General features: G+C 43.6%; 4 protein-coding genes across 5 annotated transcripts; all 4 read right to left on the reverse strand.

Moving 5' to 3' along the window:
• Position 1: 1 nt before the first annotated feature.
• On the reverse strand, positions 2-3547 carry LOC124019031. Its single transcript, XM_046334385.1, has 6 exons — positions 3438-3547; positions 1761-2201; positions 1231-1317; positions 857-1114; positions 494-739; positions 2-249 (listed from the first exon to the last, which is right to left on the reverse strand). The coding sequence occupies exons 1-6, from the start codon at positions 3545-3547 to the stop codon at positions 30-32; spliced, it is 1362 nt and encodes a 453-aa protein (XP_046190341.1). The 3' UTR covers positions 2-29.
• Positions 3321-6298, reverse strand: LOC124019041. Its single transcript, XM_046334400.1, has 2 exons — positions 4632-6298; positions 3321-4387 (listed from the first exon to the last, which is right to left on the reverse strand). Exons 1-2 carry the CDS (start codon positions 5615-5617, stop codon positions 4117-4119), a joined length of 1257 nt encoding a protein of 418 aa, XP_046190356.1. The 5' UTR covers positions 5618-6298; the 3' UTR covers positions 3321-4116.
• A 1635-nt stretch (positions 6299-7933) lies between these two features.
• LOC124019043 lies at positions 7934-11417 on the reverse strand. The gene is made up of 3 exons (XM_046334402.1): positions 10787-11417; positions 8759-9199; positions 7934-8565 (listed from the first exon to the last, which is right to left on the reverse strand). Exons 1-3 carry the CDS (start codon positions 11236-11238, stop codon positions 8529-8531), a joined length of 930 nt encoding a protein of 309 aa, XP_046190358.1. The 5' UTR covers positions 11239-11417; the 3' UTR covers positions 7934-8528.
• A 1311-nt stretch (positions 11418-12728) lies between these two features.
• toporsa (topoisomerase I binding, arginine/serine-rich a) lies at positions 12729-16629 on the reverse strand. 2 transcript variants are annotated; one of them, XM_046334399.1, is made up of 2 exons: positions 16536-16629; positions 12729-15701 (listed from the first exon to the last, which is right to left on the reverse strand). In XM_046334399.1, the coding sequence occupies exon 2, from the start codon at positions 15692-15694 to the stop codon at positions 12980-12982; it is 2715 nt and encodes a 904-aa protein (XP_046190355.1). In that variant the 5' UTR covers positions 15695-15701; positions 16536-16629; the 3' UTR covers positions 12729-12979. The 2 variants fall into 2 exon arrangements, with proteins under 2 accessions (XP_046190355.1, XP_046190354.1); XM_046334398.1 differs by having other exon boundaries at positions 16400-16618.
• Between the last annotated feature and the right edge of the window lie 453 nt (positions 16630-17082).

A 17082-nucleotide genomic window follows, 5' to 3' on the forward strand; every position in this document is an offset into this window, starting at 1 on the left:
GACTCTGTCCAGAAGAGGCAGGATGCTCTCTATCTCCCCCCGGTGGTATGGAGGTCCACAGCAGGTTGACTTTGACTTGGTGGCTGTGCTGCAGGGTGAAACACAGCGCAGTAACAGTCCACTCTGTCCAGCTCTCTGCTGTTCAGGCTGATCCAATGGTCTGAAGACCTCAACAAACTGGACACACAGTCACTGGCTCTACTGTCATAGATCTGTCTGATGGTGGACTTCACAAAGCTGGAACTGAGCCTGCAGAAAGATGTAGAATGGATTGTCATGGTTATGTTAAGGTTATAAAAAGGATAACTCACATAGCAACAACTATCTGGGTAGAACACTAATGGTTACAGTCTATCAATATTAAATAAAGATCAAACACCTCTTGAATATAACCCTAATGATAATACAGGGTATAACTCTAAATAATGTCACTGTAAAATATTTGTTTTCTTCTTTCTAAAAAGTCTTTAAATATAAAATTAAGTTCACTCACCTCTTGAATATAACCCTTCCCAGAAAGGGGAGAAGATCTGAGATGTTCTTCTCTAGAAGCCTGTTCTTCCTGAGGTCCACTGTGATGTTGTGGGTTGACTGCTGCAGCAGAGAGAGAAGCACCTCCCAGTCCAGCCTACAGGAGGTCAGGTCTCCACCAACCTTCTCCAGGAACCACCGGGTCAAGTCCTTGTCCTGAGCTTCATACACAACTACAGCCAGCTGCTGCAGAGTGTCTGAGTGCAGTCTAGGAGGTTGGAACATAAAGGCAGTAAATAACACAAATATAAATAAGAACACATACATAAGTTACTACTTCTACTTATTTCTACCACTTTTAACAGAACAACAGCTTCAAACTGACCTGAGAGTGAGAGGGCCTTGGTGACACAGCAGTGTGATGACAGAGTGACCCTGGATGCAGAAGTCAGTCAGGTCTAGACACTGCACCGTCCAGAGTCTCAGCAGGGACGCCACACTACTCAGAGCCCTGGATAACACTCTCTCTGGTGGCTGGCTGCTCTTTAGGACCAGGGAGAGCTCTGGGACAGTCAGTGGAGAACCCCCTCTCCCTGTCCTCCAAGCCAGTCTGGCCAGTCTCACTGCCATGCCCACATTCAGCCTGGAATAAAATAAAATAAACTCAAGCCACTTTTCAACAGAGAAACCTTCTCAGATGAAATGCACAATAAGAAATCAAACTAAATAGACCTGTAAAATCTAGCTTACAAAACATACCTGAGCTTGTGTAGCTGTGATACATGTGTGAAGAGAAGAGAGGCTCCTTTCAGAGAGATCTTGCTGGGGGTAAGAGTGAGGTCCACTCTGGAGGCACAGAGGCCAAGCACTCTCACCACAGACCTGCAGGTTTTCCTGGGTAACTGTCATCCCAGTGACAGGGTGGAGCCCAAGGCCTGGAGGAGAGAGGCCAACTGCTGGGCATCCTCTCTGGACCTCACAGGGATGGATTCACACACACACTGGAAGAACCTGTCAGAATCACAGCTGAAACAGCAGAACATGAGGGGAGGGACACATGAAATCAAACGACAGTTAGAATACATGAATATTGAACTGTCGTATGGAAAAGTAATACCATGTGATGTTACAGAGAAAGTTACATAATATGCCATGACATAACGTAATACGAGTTTTATAGATCAGGTATTCTGAGTAAACATTGAGGTTTCATGTTACAAGATTTCATAAAGACACATCACTATTAGCATCACATAATCACTAACCACATACATTATGTTCAGACTCACCTCAGCTGTGAGATGTAGGGCAGACACTGAAGGAAACTCCTCACTTCACTCTCTTCATCTGACCAGCCATTCAGCTCTACTGGTTTCTTCTCTGGTTGGAGTTTCAGCACTTCTAGGAGGAGGGAGACCTTTCTCTCTGAGAGGTCTATGAACCAGACTGCAGGAGCTGACTGGTAAACTGGCAGTAATGCTGGAAGGACACTCTTGCCTGTTTGAGTCTCATAGTCCTTCACATGCGAATACAGATTCAGCAGGAAATCACATTGAAACAACGCACCATAATCATCCTCGTCACAGAAAGGGAAGGTTGTGTAAGTCCACACTGATGATACCAGCTTCAGTGTCTTCTCTCCTGACTGCTCCTCCCCCTCTGCTGCTTGAGACAGGAGACCCACCAGGAACTTGATCAGCTTTGAGGGATCAGACCACCCTGGACAGAAACTGCAACAAGGACAGTAACGGCGGATTCAGACATGGATGGACACATGAAACCAGTCATCGCTCAAATATATATGAAGTAGTTATACATTTACATAATGTGCTTCTGTTTTATTAAATAATATATAATTTTAGAGAAATTAACAATATCTATGTGTGACATTTCTTAATGCAACATGTTCATTTAGGAAATCTGAGTATAAATGTTACCAGATTCACAAACATTTGAACTTTTATATTTACCAGGTTTCTAAAAGACAATAATAACAAGCATCACATAATCACTAACCACCACACATGTTCAGACTCACCTCAGCTGTGAGATGTAGGGCAGACACTGAAGGAAACTCCTCACTTCACTCTCTTCATCTGACCAGCCATTCAGCTGTACTGGTTTCTTCTCTGGTTGGAGTTTCAGCACTTCTAGGAGGAGGGAGACCTTTCTCTCTGAGAGATCTATGGACCAGACTGCAGGAGCTGACTGGTAAACTGTCTGTAATGCTGGAAGGACACTCCTGCCTGTTTGAGTCTCATAGTCCTTCACATGAGAGTACAGATCCAGCAGGAGATCCCATTTCCGACCCTGATAAACTCCAGACAGTGACAACACTTTCTCTACAGTTGTTTGTATGGTTTCTCTCTCATGGAGGGCTGCTTGAAGACACAGATTCAGTAGGAATGTCTTCTCTCTCTTTCTCCACTCTTCAGGGGATCCTATCTGATCCTGTGGTGGAGCAAACCTGAACAAACAGTTTAACATTAGAGAGATGAAGAAAGTGTTGGATGGAGGATATGATTTTTGAATGGTTACATTATAGTAGATAAAGTACAACTATCTCTCTGCACTCATCATGCACTTCAATTGTTCCGTTGACTACAAAGTAAGATTGCATCTTTTCAAAACAGTATGTGTATACTTAGCATATAATGCAGAAAGGCTAATGCAGAAAGCTACAAACAAACCTCTCTGAAGGGAAATAAAGGGACAGACAACTACAATCCATGAACTGTACTGTTTTTTTTATATATATTTTTATTTATTTCACCTTTATTTAACCAGGCAAGTCAGTTAGGAACACATTCTTATTTTCAATGACGGCCTGGGAACAGTGGGTTAACTGCCTGTTCAGGGGCAGAACGACAGATTTGTACCTTGTCAGCTCAGGGGTTTGAACTCGCAACCTTCCGGTTACTAGTCCAACGCTCTAACCACTAGGCTACGCTGCCGCCGCAACTCACCTCAGCTGTGAGATGTAAGGCAGACACTGAAGGAAACTCCTCACTTCAATCTCTTCATCTGACCAGCCTTTCAGCTCTATTGATTTTTTCTCTGATTGGAGTTTCAACATTTCTATGAGGAGGGAAGCCTTTCTCTCTGAGAGGTCTATGGACCAGACTGCAGGAGCTGACTGGTAAAGTGGTCTCAATGATGGAAGGATACTTCTGCCTGCTTGTTTCCTATTGTACTTCACATGTGAGTACAGATCCAGCAGGATGTCATATCTTTCAGTTTGACACACAGAGAACAGTGACTGCAGTGTGTTCACAGCACCCTGGAACATTTCTCTGTCACATAATCCTGCTTGTAGACACAAATCTAGTAGGACTGATTTCTCTTCTTTCTCTAGTTTTTCAGGGGATTCTGTCTGATCTTGTAGTGGGGTAAAACTGAACCATAAAGCATAAGAAAGTCTTTGTTTAGATACTGTAAATACAGGTAGAAAGTGACTGCCTCTTTTACAGGCTAAATGCTGTTGCCATGTGTCTATCTTGTTGTATTGTTGCAGTGACTTCTTTGTCTAGATATTAACCTCTTGATATTGTTCCTATGTACATTGACAACCTATGTTTTTAATCGACTTAAATGAATGAATAGTCACAAAGACATTGAATAAATATGTACTGGCAGTGTAAACAGTCACTGGAGTTTGTTAAGATGTGTTAAACACTTTAACATGGTCTTGCTGAGAGCCTCACTGAGAAGAGTTCTCCGATCCCAGTGTAGACAGAGGTTAACCCTCTCTAGGCTCTGCTTCATCACTTCGTCTGCTCTCTCAAACACTCGTCTTTCACCCAGGAATGGAAGGTGCAACTCATATCCACAGAGCCCAAGTAAGCTAGTGAAGTCCATGTCTGCCTCACTGCGCAGCAAAGTTGTCCAGAGTTGACACAGCATTGAGGGGTCAGATCTATGATCAGAAAAGGCTTTTAAAATCGAGTATATTATAATTACATTTGTCAAAAGTTTCAAAGTAGCATGAAACAGAGGTGTTTATAACTCAGTATCTGAGTGGAGGAGACTACAACATATAAATGTATCAGGTTGAGGATTAAGGTTTGCCTCATCCTCATTTCTATTTATTGACTAGTTCATTGGAAATAAATTGGTGCATTAGATGACTAAATTACACAAATACATAACACAAACATTACCTGAGATGTCGGACATTCTTCAGAGAGCCCAGTATCAGCCTTAGTCCTTGGTCTGACACAGTGCAGCTGTTCAGGTCCAAGTCAACCTTTCTCTCTGCAGACTGACTGATCATATAGGAGACTGCACAGCACTGGTGAGGATCCACATGTTCTTCATCCAGGTCTAGATTGTAGTCCAGTTTGTCCAGAAGAAGCAAACAGGCCTCAGTAGACTGAGATTCATACAAGCACTGACATAAAAACAGAAGATCTATCTCAAACTCAGGAGCACCACCTTCTGCATGATCTTGGTTTGTTTGAAGTGTGTTCACCACTTCCTTGAAGAACCAATCTGACGTCTTCTTGATCTGTTGAGCTGGAACTAGACCATTTACCAATCGAATATTCCTCTCATTCAGAAGCCCACACATGAAAGGAACCATGTGTTTTGTGTGTTTCCATTCTTCAGTCTGGCACTTCTGTAGAACCTCTCTGATTTTGTCTGGATTCTGTAAGAGCCAAAGGGCACCAAAGAACTCCTGCATTGTGTAATGGAGAAATGCAGAGTAAGTGTCTGATACTGTGGGCTCGACCATAATCATAAGAACCCCCAAGAAAGAAAACTGGACACTGCTTACTTCGCAGCTCAGTTCTGTCAAGTTCATCGTTTTTTGCTGTGTTGCATCAAAAGCCATTTCTGCTAAAGACAATATTTTTTCTCTGTTTTCTGCGAGACACTTGTCGAGATCATTCATCTGTTTGCCACTGTGTTTTAGGATGCAGTAACGGAGGATGTTGATGTACATCTTAGTTGTAGGCCATGGCTGCTTAGAAGCCTCTGGGGTAGAATAATACATGCAGGCAACCACCATCAATGCATACATCGGAACATGGCACAGACTGAACAACTCTAGGTTGTTTAACACAATGCTCAGGGAATCATGGTTTGGCGTAGGGTTAGGCTCAGCACTCAACATCTTTGTTAAGTAAGCCAAGGATGGACTCATTACTGAACCCTTTCACCTCCACTCTGAACGAGGGCCAGTCTGTCAGGAAGTCTCCTGATGGAACCTCTGGTCTGCATGTGATCACAATCTTTGCATCAAGGAGGAGGTCCTTGTCCACAAGTTTCTTTATCACCGAATGAGAGGAGAGGTCTGTGATTCCATCAAAAATGATGACAACGTTTTCAGAGTTCTTCTTAATATCCTGTAACACTTCTTCTCTACTTTCTTCTGGCTCACTGTACATGTTAAAGAGAAGGTCCTCCAGTCTCATGGGATGTGTGCTGGGTGAAATGTCTCTTACATCAAAATAAAACATGTAATCTAGTTCTCTGTGATCTTTCTGTGCCCAGAGGTTCAACATTTGATGGGCAACAGCTGTCTTTCCAATTCCAGGTTTTCCAACTAAGAGGATCCTTCTTTTGGGTGTTTTAAGCAGGTCAGCCGGGGACGTTTCCTTTTTGGCCACGGGGGATGAAGCCCTTTAGCTTTTTAGGGCGAGCTTTCTTGCATCTTTTGCTCTTTGTTTCGATTTTAGAGAGAGATGAAGGCACGTCTGTATCTAACACAAGAGGAGTGTAAGAGAAAGTCACCTCATTTCTACACCTCTCTGGTAGGAGACTACAGCTTTGTTTCCATGCAGCCTCTGTGATCTTTCGAGCTGTGACTGATATCTGTAACAGGGTTTTGAACCTAAAATAATGATACAAAGGAAAAGCGAGAGTAAATGGACTGTGCCAACAGAAACCCTGTCCACCCGATGCACACAGTAAGCTAAATCAAACGCACCTAAAAAAAATATATATTTTCTGCCCAGCCAATTGTATACTATGTACTGGATACTAATTGTATAATATAATAATCACTTGCCAACAAGGTAGTCTGTCATCTCTGGGTCTTCCTTGAAGGGGAAGCAGCTGATCCATTGCTGTAAGTCAGCGTTGTCTAAGGTCCTCTTCCTTGTGATGTCTAGAATCATCAGTAACTCGTAGCATGCAGCTTCTCCTTTGGCCGTGACCCAGTCCAGTATTTTTCTGGTTTGGTCAAAACGGTCAACTTCTGCCTGAATTTTACTGACTTCCTCCTCCTGAAGAACCTTGCGCTGGAACAGGTTTTCCACAATGAGGGACAGATTCTGGAGCCTTTCAACAAGGAGTCTCCTTCCATTTTGAATGTACTCTAAAGCAGATTGCCTTGTACAACCCATGTCACAGGGTGTGATTCTGCCTCATCACTGGTATGTCACAACATGAAGGATATCTAGAAGATAGTATATAGTCAGTCAATAGTAGAACAGTCAAATAATGACTAGGTTTATTTACTCAAAAAAACAACCATCTATTTTGAAAAAAAAACATACACCAACTGAATGTCAATGTATCTATGACAATGGATTAAAACAAGCTTATATTTGGGGTTCTGATTGGGTTCGACCAATGATGTATGACAGTTCAACTATGGTCATTGGGCATGTATTAAACTCTGTCAACCCAGAAGTAAAATCCCGCACTTCTGTATTAACACATATTAGAAATTGAGAATGTCAGTGTTGTGTCGAAAAGCTACCCTCTAACAATAATAAAATAATATACATAGACAGTATATTAGGCCTACCCAGATATCCTGAAAGTGAATTCTGAGCAGAATACTGCATTTAAATTGGACAATTATGTAATTACACAATAACATGAATATGTGGCCAGAAATTTGTGGAGTGGTTGAAAAACTAGTTTTAATGACGCCAACCTAAGTGTATATAAACTTCCCACTTCTGTGTATTTCACTGGTCACCCCCAAAGCCAACTCCTCCTTCGGCCGCCTTTCCTTCCAGTTCTCTGCTGCTAATGACTGGAACGAATTGCAAAAATCACTGAAGCTGGAGATTCATATCTCCCTCACTAACTTTAAGTATCAGCTGTCAGAGCAGCTTACCAAGCCCTTAACCAACAGTGCAGTTAAAAAAAGAGTTAAGAAAATATTTACCAAATAAACTTAATTGTTAGATTTATTAAAGGAAGATCTATTTTTTTAAACATATGATCATTGATAAACATTTATTATTGACATAAAGGAAATATGATTGATTGTATTTATAAAATATTTGATATGATAAGGTCATATGATTGATTGCATATAGATTGCCATGTCAAATCATCATTAGGCCCATTGTGAAATATAGCATCTTCTTCCTATGAGCTCTGGCACCATGGTGTGGAATCTCCACCAACCGGGTGACACTCACTCCTGGCAAGCTCGCCAAATGTTAGGGTTCGTTTCCTTGTTCCTTGTCAATCATTGGTGAAATTAGCATTATGAAAATATCTTTAAATAAATCATTCAAAAACCTTTATTAATGCAATTGCAGACAGAAGTTGACAATCAGGAACATAGCACACATGTTTCCCAGTAAGTTCTGCATCAAACAAAAAGGTCCCATGTTACTTTATCAAACCTGAAGTCCAGCCTTTAGTGATGTCACTGCCTACGTCAATACCTTTTACTCATGAGAACAAACCCATGCCTACAAAGCTATATAAACAATCCTTTTAGTGTTTTATCTAAAAGCTTAGCAGTAAATTTGTTGATTTATAGTGGAATGTCTGTGTAGTCTTATCTCCTACACTCCCCTGCAGAGTTCTGTCTCAGAGGGGTCTCTTTATATATATAAATAAATATATAATAGAGAGAAAGAGCGTTAAAATCTCAATGTGTAAATATATTGTTAATCGGTAGTCTAGGACCCTATAAATGTAAAGAGGGAGGGGTCTCATAACCCCTCCCCTTCTATTAATACAACATTAGCATAATCAATTATTGTAATACATAAATAATTTGGTACAGCCCCAATCATGACCCCGACACCATCCTCTTCTGATGACCATGAGTTGATGCTCCCTCTGAATGCAGAACACCATCAGTTTTGCAGTGGATTGTTCAACCATGGGTTTACACTGGAGAAAGAGAATTCAATACAAAATGTCTCATTCAAAACCTGCATAAAGAGAGGTAAGCATAGCGTATGTGCTGGTATCAATAACTCTTTCAAGCCTTTCTTGGAAAATGATTAATGATTGCTTTATGTCTGCAAGCATAGTACTACTTTTGTCTAGTTGTTATAGGTGAATGTGGCTCAATATCACTTACTTCTTTAAGTTGGGCACTTTCAGCATTGCCAACACTTTGATTCTCTTTGGGTCGTAGACACAGTCCTCCTCTTGGTTGCTCGGCACCATGCCAACATTAGGTGGAACCCAGGCAGTGTCAAAGCCATGCTTAGTGTGCCAGGTCTTCTGCATGGGGTGTCTCTGCCTTTTTATCACCTTAACTCTGCCTACATCCACCTTTACTTTCAGAACCATCCTATCAGAGTCAGGAATGGTCATCAATGGGGTGTTGAGGGGGTATCTAATGACTTTTCGGATGTCTCGACTGAGGTAAACACCGGCACCAAGCATGCCATCTTTGGAAGGTTTGAATCCATTTCTCTGTATATCCACAGCAATCTGTTTTGATGTTCCATGATACATCACATAGACGTGGCTGTCCTCAGGGGAGACTCCACTCTGTAGATGATCATACTGAGATCTGTAAGACAGGGAGACCATTTTGTATAAAGTATATTGGATTCAGTAGGCCTGTGTACATTATTTCAAATTCTAAGATATTTTATCTTTAAAGGGATAATCCACCCACAGAAATAAAAATTATGAAACTCATGTCAATTTGGTGAAAGCCTATGTTTTATCAGTGGGTAAAACATTTTTTTCTAAGTGGTCCTTCTGTGAAATCAGGAAATCGAGTAGGAATGCATCATATGGTTATCCTCACTGCAGATAGACACTAAGATTTCATAACGCTTTTAAAACAATTACCTGCACTCCAGATCACCAAATTAGCCTATAGATGATATGGCATACTAGTCTATATCCTCATGACAAAGTATATAATTCACTTAGATGTGCTCAATCTAAAAAGTGTACCAAATTATTTAACTCAAGTTTCTTCTGCGGGTGTCTGTGGGAAACGTGGGAAAGAGCCGTTGTTGCCATAGCAACGTACTCTGCACTGCTCTGGACAGAAATGAACTGGGTGAGACTCCTAAATTAACAGTGCAGTTTGTTTTTGCGATTTTTTACAGCTAGCTACATTACACGCTGATATTGACTTTCGTATGATCACAGATAGAAGAATGAGCCAGATATTTCACTGGATGTATACATGCTCTGGAGTGGCGCAGTGGTCTACGACTGCATCTCAGTGCAAAAGGCATCACTACAGTCCCTGGTTTGAGTCCAGGTTGTATCACATGTGTGATTGGGAGTCCAATAGGGCGGTGCACAATCGGCCCAGCGTCGTCCGGGTTTGGCTGTAATTGTAAATAATAATTTGTGCTTAACTGACTTGCTTAGTTAAATAAAAGGTTCAAAAACAAATGTGAAGCGTTCGGTTGGTTTCCACTCACTGCCAAATATGGTGAAGAGAGGAAGCCCAGTACCCGGCAGTGGGACAAGATTGAGCGAGATGGATTTGGGACGACATTCTACACATTTTCTCATCGATTAAACATTTCAACTCAATACAGTTTACTGTTTCCAAAACTACACCCTGTAACAACATAGTGGACTAAGTTTAGTATACTTTACCTTTTACCGAAGTTTAGAAAATATTTAGGAGCGAAAGGGCGAATTTAGTTATTGCACACGGACACTTCAGAGTAGGCGTTCCCTAATGTAAATACGCAAATAAATTCTAGAACGCGCCTTAGGAAATCGCTAGCTCGTGCTTGGCTCTGCTCGCCTTGATTTTTCTGCCCACTGATTCGTTTGCTTCCATTGGAAACGACAGGCTCTGGTCTATCTTGGGTTAGTTTTACAACCCTTTGGTAGTATTGTGTGTAGCGACGTTTTCTAGCTAGCCAGCTGCCCAAAGAAATAGCATTGCACGGTGGATTTTGTAGTTGACTTGAGCTGCAACGGATTTCTACAACGATTTTCATATGTTGCTACCAACCTTGTTATAACGACAAAATGAAACATTTGTGCACAAAAAAATACTGTTTTCACATATTAGTGTTATTTATCAGTTTAACACTGTCAATCACAATAATTCATGGGTTGGGGTTGATTATCCCTTTAGGTTTCTTGAAAAGAGTGCAGTCTTTTTCATACTTACAAGTTATCTTCAGTAACCTTCATGACCTCGATGACTTTGATTCTCTTTGGGTCATAGACACAGTCCTCCTCCTGGTTACACAGTACCATGCCAACATGAGGAGGAACCCAGGCAGTGTCAAAGCCATGCACAGTGTGCCATGTCTTCTGCATGGTGTGGTTCTGCTCGTCTATGAACTTAACCCTGCCGACATTCACTCTGACTTTTAGTACTCTTTTCTCAGAGTCAGGAACATCAAGAGGGTATTTACAGGCTTTTCGGATGTCCCGACTAACATAAACACCAGCACCAAGCATTCTATCTGCACTTGATGGTTTGAAGCCGTCCCTCTTAATCAACTCTGCGCCCTCTTTTGAGCAGCCATGAAACATCACATATTCTCTGTGATCTTCAGGATGAGACTTGCTGTCAAGCAAGTTGATGTAGTATGGGGAATCAGGGTTAACATCCATAGTAACCAAACTGCTGTTAAATACACCTCTGCTGAAATTAGCTGTAATTTAAGTACATACTGTAGCGACCCGCACAGACAGCTGTGTGTTATGTGTTAGGCTAGGAGGTGGTTGTGTTGTACTGACCAGTACCCGGTGTTCGCGGGGTCCAACCTGTCAATCAACCTGCTATCTGCCAATCACGGGAATGCCTGGAATGTTCTGATGCCGGGCATCCTGGTGGTTGGTGGAGTGGCGTGGAGGGGGGTGGAGCATTGGAAGTTAAGACCAGGTTCAGCTTTTGTTCTCTCTCTCTTACGTCTGGGCTTCACAAGAGAAGGTCACGATTGGCTTGTGTCATCTATTTGGCGTGTGCTACGGCCCAAACAGTAGCCTGTGTAAAGTTGGTGTAATAAACCGTCAATTCGTAAACTCAAGCCTCTGTCTGGACAATTGTTCCTTTATGATCTAGTCGGGTCATTACAATACATTGAAATTACAATTTGTAAATTAACATAATTAAAAATTCCTAAGGCTGAAACTGTTACACTAAATTGTTATGGCTGTATAATATTTCAAAATATGCTGAATTATTACACTAGCATTATAACACGATCATGTAAAGTCTTATTTAGTAAGTAAACATGGGTTGTTTGATAGCCAAGTGTCCAGTAATAAGTTAATGTGTGTCAAATAACAGATGAGACCGTTCTTACCTGCTGCTGCTGACAAATGCAGGAATATTCCGTATGTTTAGGAAACCTAGCGCTTAGGTTTCAATTCCTGACTGCAGGCCAATCTTACCTATTTAGGTTTCGTTTCCTGGTCTACTCTTGCAGTGGCGACCCGTTATTCAAGGAAGGTGAGAGCCATATTATTAGCAAAAACAAATGTAACCCTCTCACCAGGTTTGAATTTGACTCTCACGATATTACCTTACATAGAATATCTCAACCGCATCGGATGTTAGGTGAGAAGGACATCTCCAATAAGAATCCCTATTGTAAACTATCTAGGGTATTAACTTCAGATGGAATGATTATAGGTTTGCATTTCAAAATGTTTGTTATTGCACCACTGGCAAGTTGATGTTCCTTTATCACACTAGAATCAGCTTCAGTAATGTGTTAGCATCTTAATCGTAGTAGCATCTGTAAGGTTCTAGAATTCTCATGCCATCCACATGAAAGGACACCCACTCAGGCAGTAACCATTACATATGTGGCCTCCAACGACGAGCCACTGGCCAATGCTGACTTATTCAGGTCATATCAGCTGTTGATTTCAGTTTAGAAACATTTATGACTATTTACAACTCCACAGTTACAACAACAGTCTTTCCCATTCCCATATTGATTTATTGGCCAGTATTAAGAGCAGTTTTCCATCAGATTACTAGAACAGCAGGTAGACAAAGTGTTTGGTTTCAACACAACGGTACAAGCTACATCAGCTTTATTGCCCATGTTATCCCTGAGAATGATGCATAGAAATGAATGACTGATAAGAAATTAGTTGAAGTACTTTATACAAATACTTTTTAAATGTAGGCCTTTACAGACAGTCACTGTAAATAAGATAAATAAAACCCAATCTTTGACCCCTTTTTATTTTTTTTTTTAACCTCATACAGCAAATTGGCACATCCCAAATGAAAGAGCACCTTTTGGCAGAACAGTACATATAAAATATCCTACATAGTGAGGTGTAAAACGAACTTTTAATTTTAAATTAAATGTCTTCCTACCCACCGAGGCCAGCATTATGATTCTTCCAAAAAATGACTTGTGTTGTCATTTGAAGGGCTATGAGAGTTCGCCTCATCCGCAGAGGCAGATTGGGACAGAACCCCCTCACTATGTGTGGGTGTGTCAGAAGTAGCAGCAACATTTATAGGAGGCTTGGCCTCCAGCACTCCACTGTCCAGACCCACAGGTGGAATCTGCTGTTCCCAGTCTTGTAACATGGACTCCAGCAGGCCAGAGTCTGCAGGGTTGCCTGTGGTGGTGGTTGTGCTAGGCGCTAGCACGCTGTTGCTTGTGCTGCTGCTTACCGGGCAGGTGTGGTTAGCATCGTTAGCGCCTGCGGCAGTATGTTGGTCACTGTCGCTGTCTATGGTGATGACAGTGGGCGAGTATTTCCTGGACCCTGTGCGCTCTTTGCTCCTGTGCCTCTTGCCCTTCTTCTTGTGCTTCTTCTTCTTCTTCTGGTGCTTCCTGGTTTGCTCCGAGGAGCTGCCCTCAAAGATGATCTCCACGCTGAGGCTCCTGCTCCTCTTCCCCCCAGACTTCTCCTTGGACTTCCTGTGACGCTTCTCTTTGCTCTTCTTCTTGTCTTTCACATAGGACGAGGTGGTGGAGGAGGGAGGCTCGTCGAGGGCTTTGGAGGACTGGTCTTTGGGGGCAGGTTCCTCCAGGTGTCTCGATTTGTACTTTCTCTTCCCGCTGGGCTTCTCGTGACGAGATTTCCTGTGAGCGCCGGACGGCGAACAGGTGCTGGAACGACTTCTGGAGCTCCTCTTATCCCGCCGGTGGGAATCAGGACTCTGGCTCGGGGACCTGCAATCGATGTTCCTGTGTGAGCTGGAGTAGTAGGACCTCCTCTCTGTGTAGAGCGTGGCACTGCTGTCCTTCTCACTCTCCCGGCTGTAGTAGTGCCAGTGATAGGAGTGCGACGATGAGTCGTGGCTGCGGCCTGATCGGCTGCTATCTTTATTGTCCCTCGTCTTCTCCCATTTAGTGTGGGAGCAGTCGCGGCTTTGGGAGCGTGACTGCCTCCTGCCTCTGGACAGAGTGCTGTCGCTGTTGATGGAGATAGCCGGGCTCTTGGTCGAGCGGCTGCGGTCGGCGCTCCTGGACCTCCTCCCCCGGTCTCTGCTTCTCGACCGTGGCCTCTCTCTAGATCTATCTCGACTGTGACATCTCCTGCCGTCTTTCTCAGTTTGTCCTCTGTTTTTGCTTGCTGACTTACTGGATGCTGTCTCACATCTAATTGAGGGTGAGGTGTTACGTCTCTCCTTGGAGCACGATACATCTTGTTTCCTTTCCACCCCCTCTGCCTTCCCAGGACATTGGCCTTGAGAGGAGGTGGGGCTAAGGCTGGTGAAGCGGATGTGTTGAAGCAGCCTGGGCACTTCATCTTTGATCTCCTCCAGAACAGACTCCTCTGAGTCAGAGGACAGCTTGACCAGCTCCGGAGTCCTTTCAGCAAGGGGTTTTACAAAGCCCACGATGATGCAATCCTCATCGCCAGAGGAGGTACACACCTGTCCGTCCTTGTCGGTTTTCACCCAAGCAGAGTCCACAGTCAGGCGATGGGCCTTTGGCTGTAACACTGCTCCACACTCCTCCCCCACACTGCTCTCTGAGTCCGAGTCTCTGATGGATAGCAGGAGGGCCCTGGTGGGTTCTGTTGTGGAGTACGAAGGTCCGGGTGTCTCGTCGTCCCATGTTGACTGGCTCAGGGCACCCCCGGACATGGGGTCCAGCTCCACAGAATCGCCCTCCTCCTCATCCTCGGAGATGGCAATCACCGAGGAGTTGGAGCTGCTGCCCTCGTCCGAGGACGGCGCAGGGCAGTCGTAGACGGCATGCTGGTCGTAGGCCTCCATGTTGAAGGGTGCTCGGGCGAAGTTGACAAACTCATGCAGGAAGTGATCGGTGCGGGCCTGGAGGAAGGGCTGCAGCTCCTCGTGGATGGCCCGGTCCTCCATGTCATAGCGGGTGATGCGGGACATGATAATGTGCTGCACGATGTTGACCAGGGAGCCATGAGCGCCGTACAGCACCACCAGCTCTCTCTTCAGCCAGGGCAACAGGCGGTGCAGGCAGGCCGGGTTCTTCTGAAAGAACTCCGCCGAGATGTCCCGGGAACGACCACCATCTCGCACGCTCCGCACTCGCACCCCTCGCCGGTAGAGCGCCCGTCTGAACTTGATCATCTCCTGCTCACGGAGGCTGCGCACGGTCCGGCCCTCGCTTTCTGCCCGCCTCCTGGCCGCCAGGCGCGCCATCATGCGGCGGAGGCCTCGGTCCTGTCGAGGAGGGGGGGAAGCCCCCGTTAGGGCCTCGAACATGACCCCGTTGTCGGGGGGAGGGGATGTTCTTCTCTGGTCCTGCCGACGCGCCCCCGTCAGCGTGGTGCGGTAGCGGAACCGTTCCCCTGCGAAACTCCCAAAGGAACCGTTCTCCGTGGGCCGCAGGTCATACTTCTTGAAGTCCTTCTCTGATTGTATACTGTGATAGATAGAGTTGAATGGCTGCTTGCATAGCGGGCACTCGGCTTTGTTCTTGGACCACTCGTGGATGCAGCGGAAGCAGAACTTGTGCAAGCAGAGATCAAGGTAGGCCATGTTGTTGAATCGGTCCAGACAGATCGGGCACTTAGAGTCTGGAGACGCCTCGGCAGACAAAACCTCAGAGGACTTGTCCAGGGCACTCTTCTTGCGTAGCCGTAAGGTCATCTTTGCTGCTGCCATGGTGAGTCTAGGGAAGAAAATATTGCCTCATGTTAAACAGTGTTTTCAATAAAGAAGGGACACAACACAGCACTGACTTTGTTCAAACTTAATTTTCTGTAATTTACTGTCACTAGCTAGGCCCATTGGCAGATGCAGAGACAACTCTTTCATCTACACACCCTTACATATAATTTCAAATGTATTAATTCAACCTGCAAACAGGGAAGAATTTTGCAAGAGGAGCATCTAAACATTTTGTCATTATCCAATGTGTTACATAACCAGAATACTATAATAATAAAGACTGTACAGGGGTCACAGCTGACTGTGTCAGAGCCATTTAGCCACATTGACCATCGATGGCAAAATGACTGTCAACCAATTTCAACAGAATGTTACAATTAGCCCACCACAGTTGTAAAATGATAATAAAGCCCAATAACTTCCCATGTAATGTTATATTACTTGAACGTGTCTTTTACTTGGTAAGGTTAACGTTAGCTAGCTCGATAACTTTAGCAGCTACGTTAGCTGTTCTGACTCATCTAGGGTTGGACAGTGAACACTCATAATGGTTGACTTTGGCCCTAATCTCTGACCGATAATCCCGACAAGAAATGATGTATTCATGACATGTTTTGTGAGTCTGAATTGTGATAAATGACAGCTTGGGTAAATTAGCAAAATAGCTTTCAGCTAGCCATCTTTCGTCCCTTTGCTTACCAAAAAAAAGCCGGGGATCCGAGGCAAATGTCTAAGAATCCTGTCGGCGACAACACTCAAGACCTCTCATATTATCTTTTCATATTTCACTATTTCCATATGTACTAAAGAGAAGTAAATTAATTTAGTTGTTTACCACACTCTTTGGAGATGGCCTCCTGTTTCATACCTTGACGTAATGCTACGTTTAAAAAACCGCAAAGGATGATGGTATACTGGAGGGTGTTGACCTTCCGCTTTGGAGTGAAGTACTTTTTTTATGGTCTCGTGCGCCACCTATTGACAGTAACTTTTAACACAAAAGATGAATTAGCTGGAAAGCAACCTAATCTGGACATAGACGGCAGTAGTGTACTAATAAACCATAGCCATCCATAATATACAAACATCAAATATGGCTACCCAGACTTTTTGTATTGACCCCCCCCCCCCTTTTACACCACTGCTACTCTGTTGTTATCATTTATGCATAGACACTTTAATAACTCTACCTACATGTACATATTACCTCAACTAACCAGTGCCACCACACATTGACTCTGTACTGGTACCCCCCTGTATATAGTCTCGCTATTTTTATTTTATTGCTGTTCTTTAATTACTTGTTACTTTAATTTCTTATTCTTATCTGTATTTTTTTTTAAACTGCATTGTTGGTTAAGGGCTCGTAAGTAAGAATTTCA

The sequence above is a fragment of the Oncorhynchus gorbuscha genome, unplaced genomic scaffold (assembly GCF_021184085.1).
Source record: "Oncorhynchus gorbuscha isolate QuinsamMale2020 ecotype Even-year unplaced genomic scaffold, OgorEven_v1.0 Un_scaffold_602, whole genome shotgun sequence".
Classification (NCBI taxonomy): domain Eukaryota; kingdom Metazoa; phylum Chordata; class Actinopteri; order Salmoniformes; family Salmonidae; genus Oncorhynchus; species Oncorhynchus gorbuscha.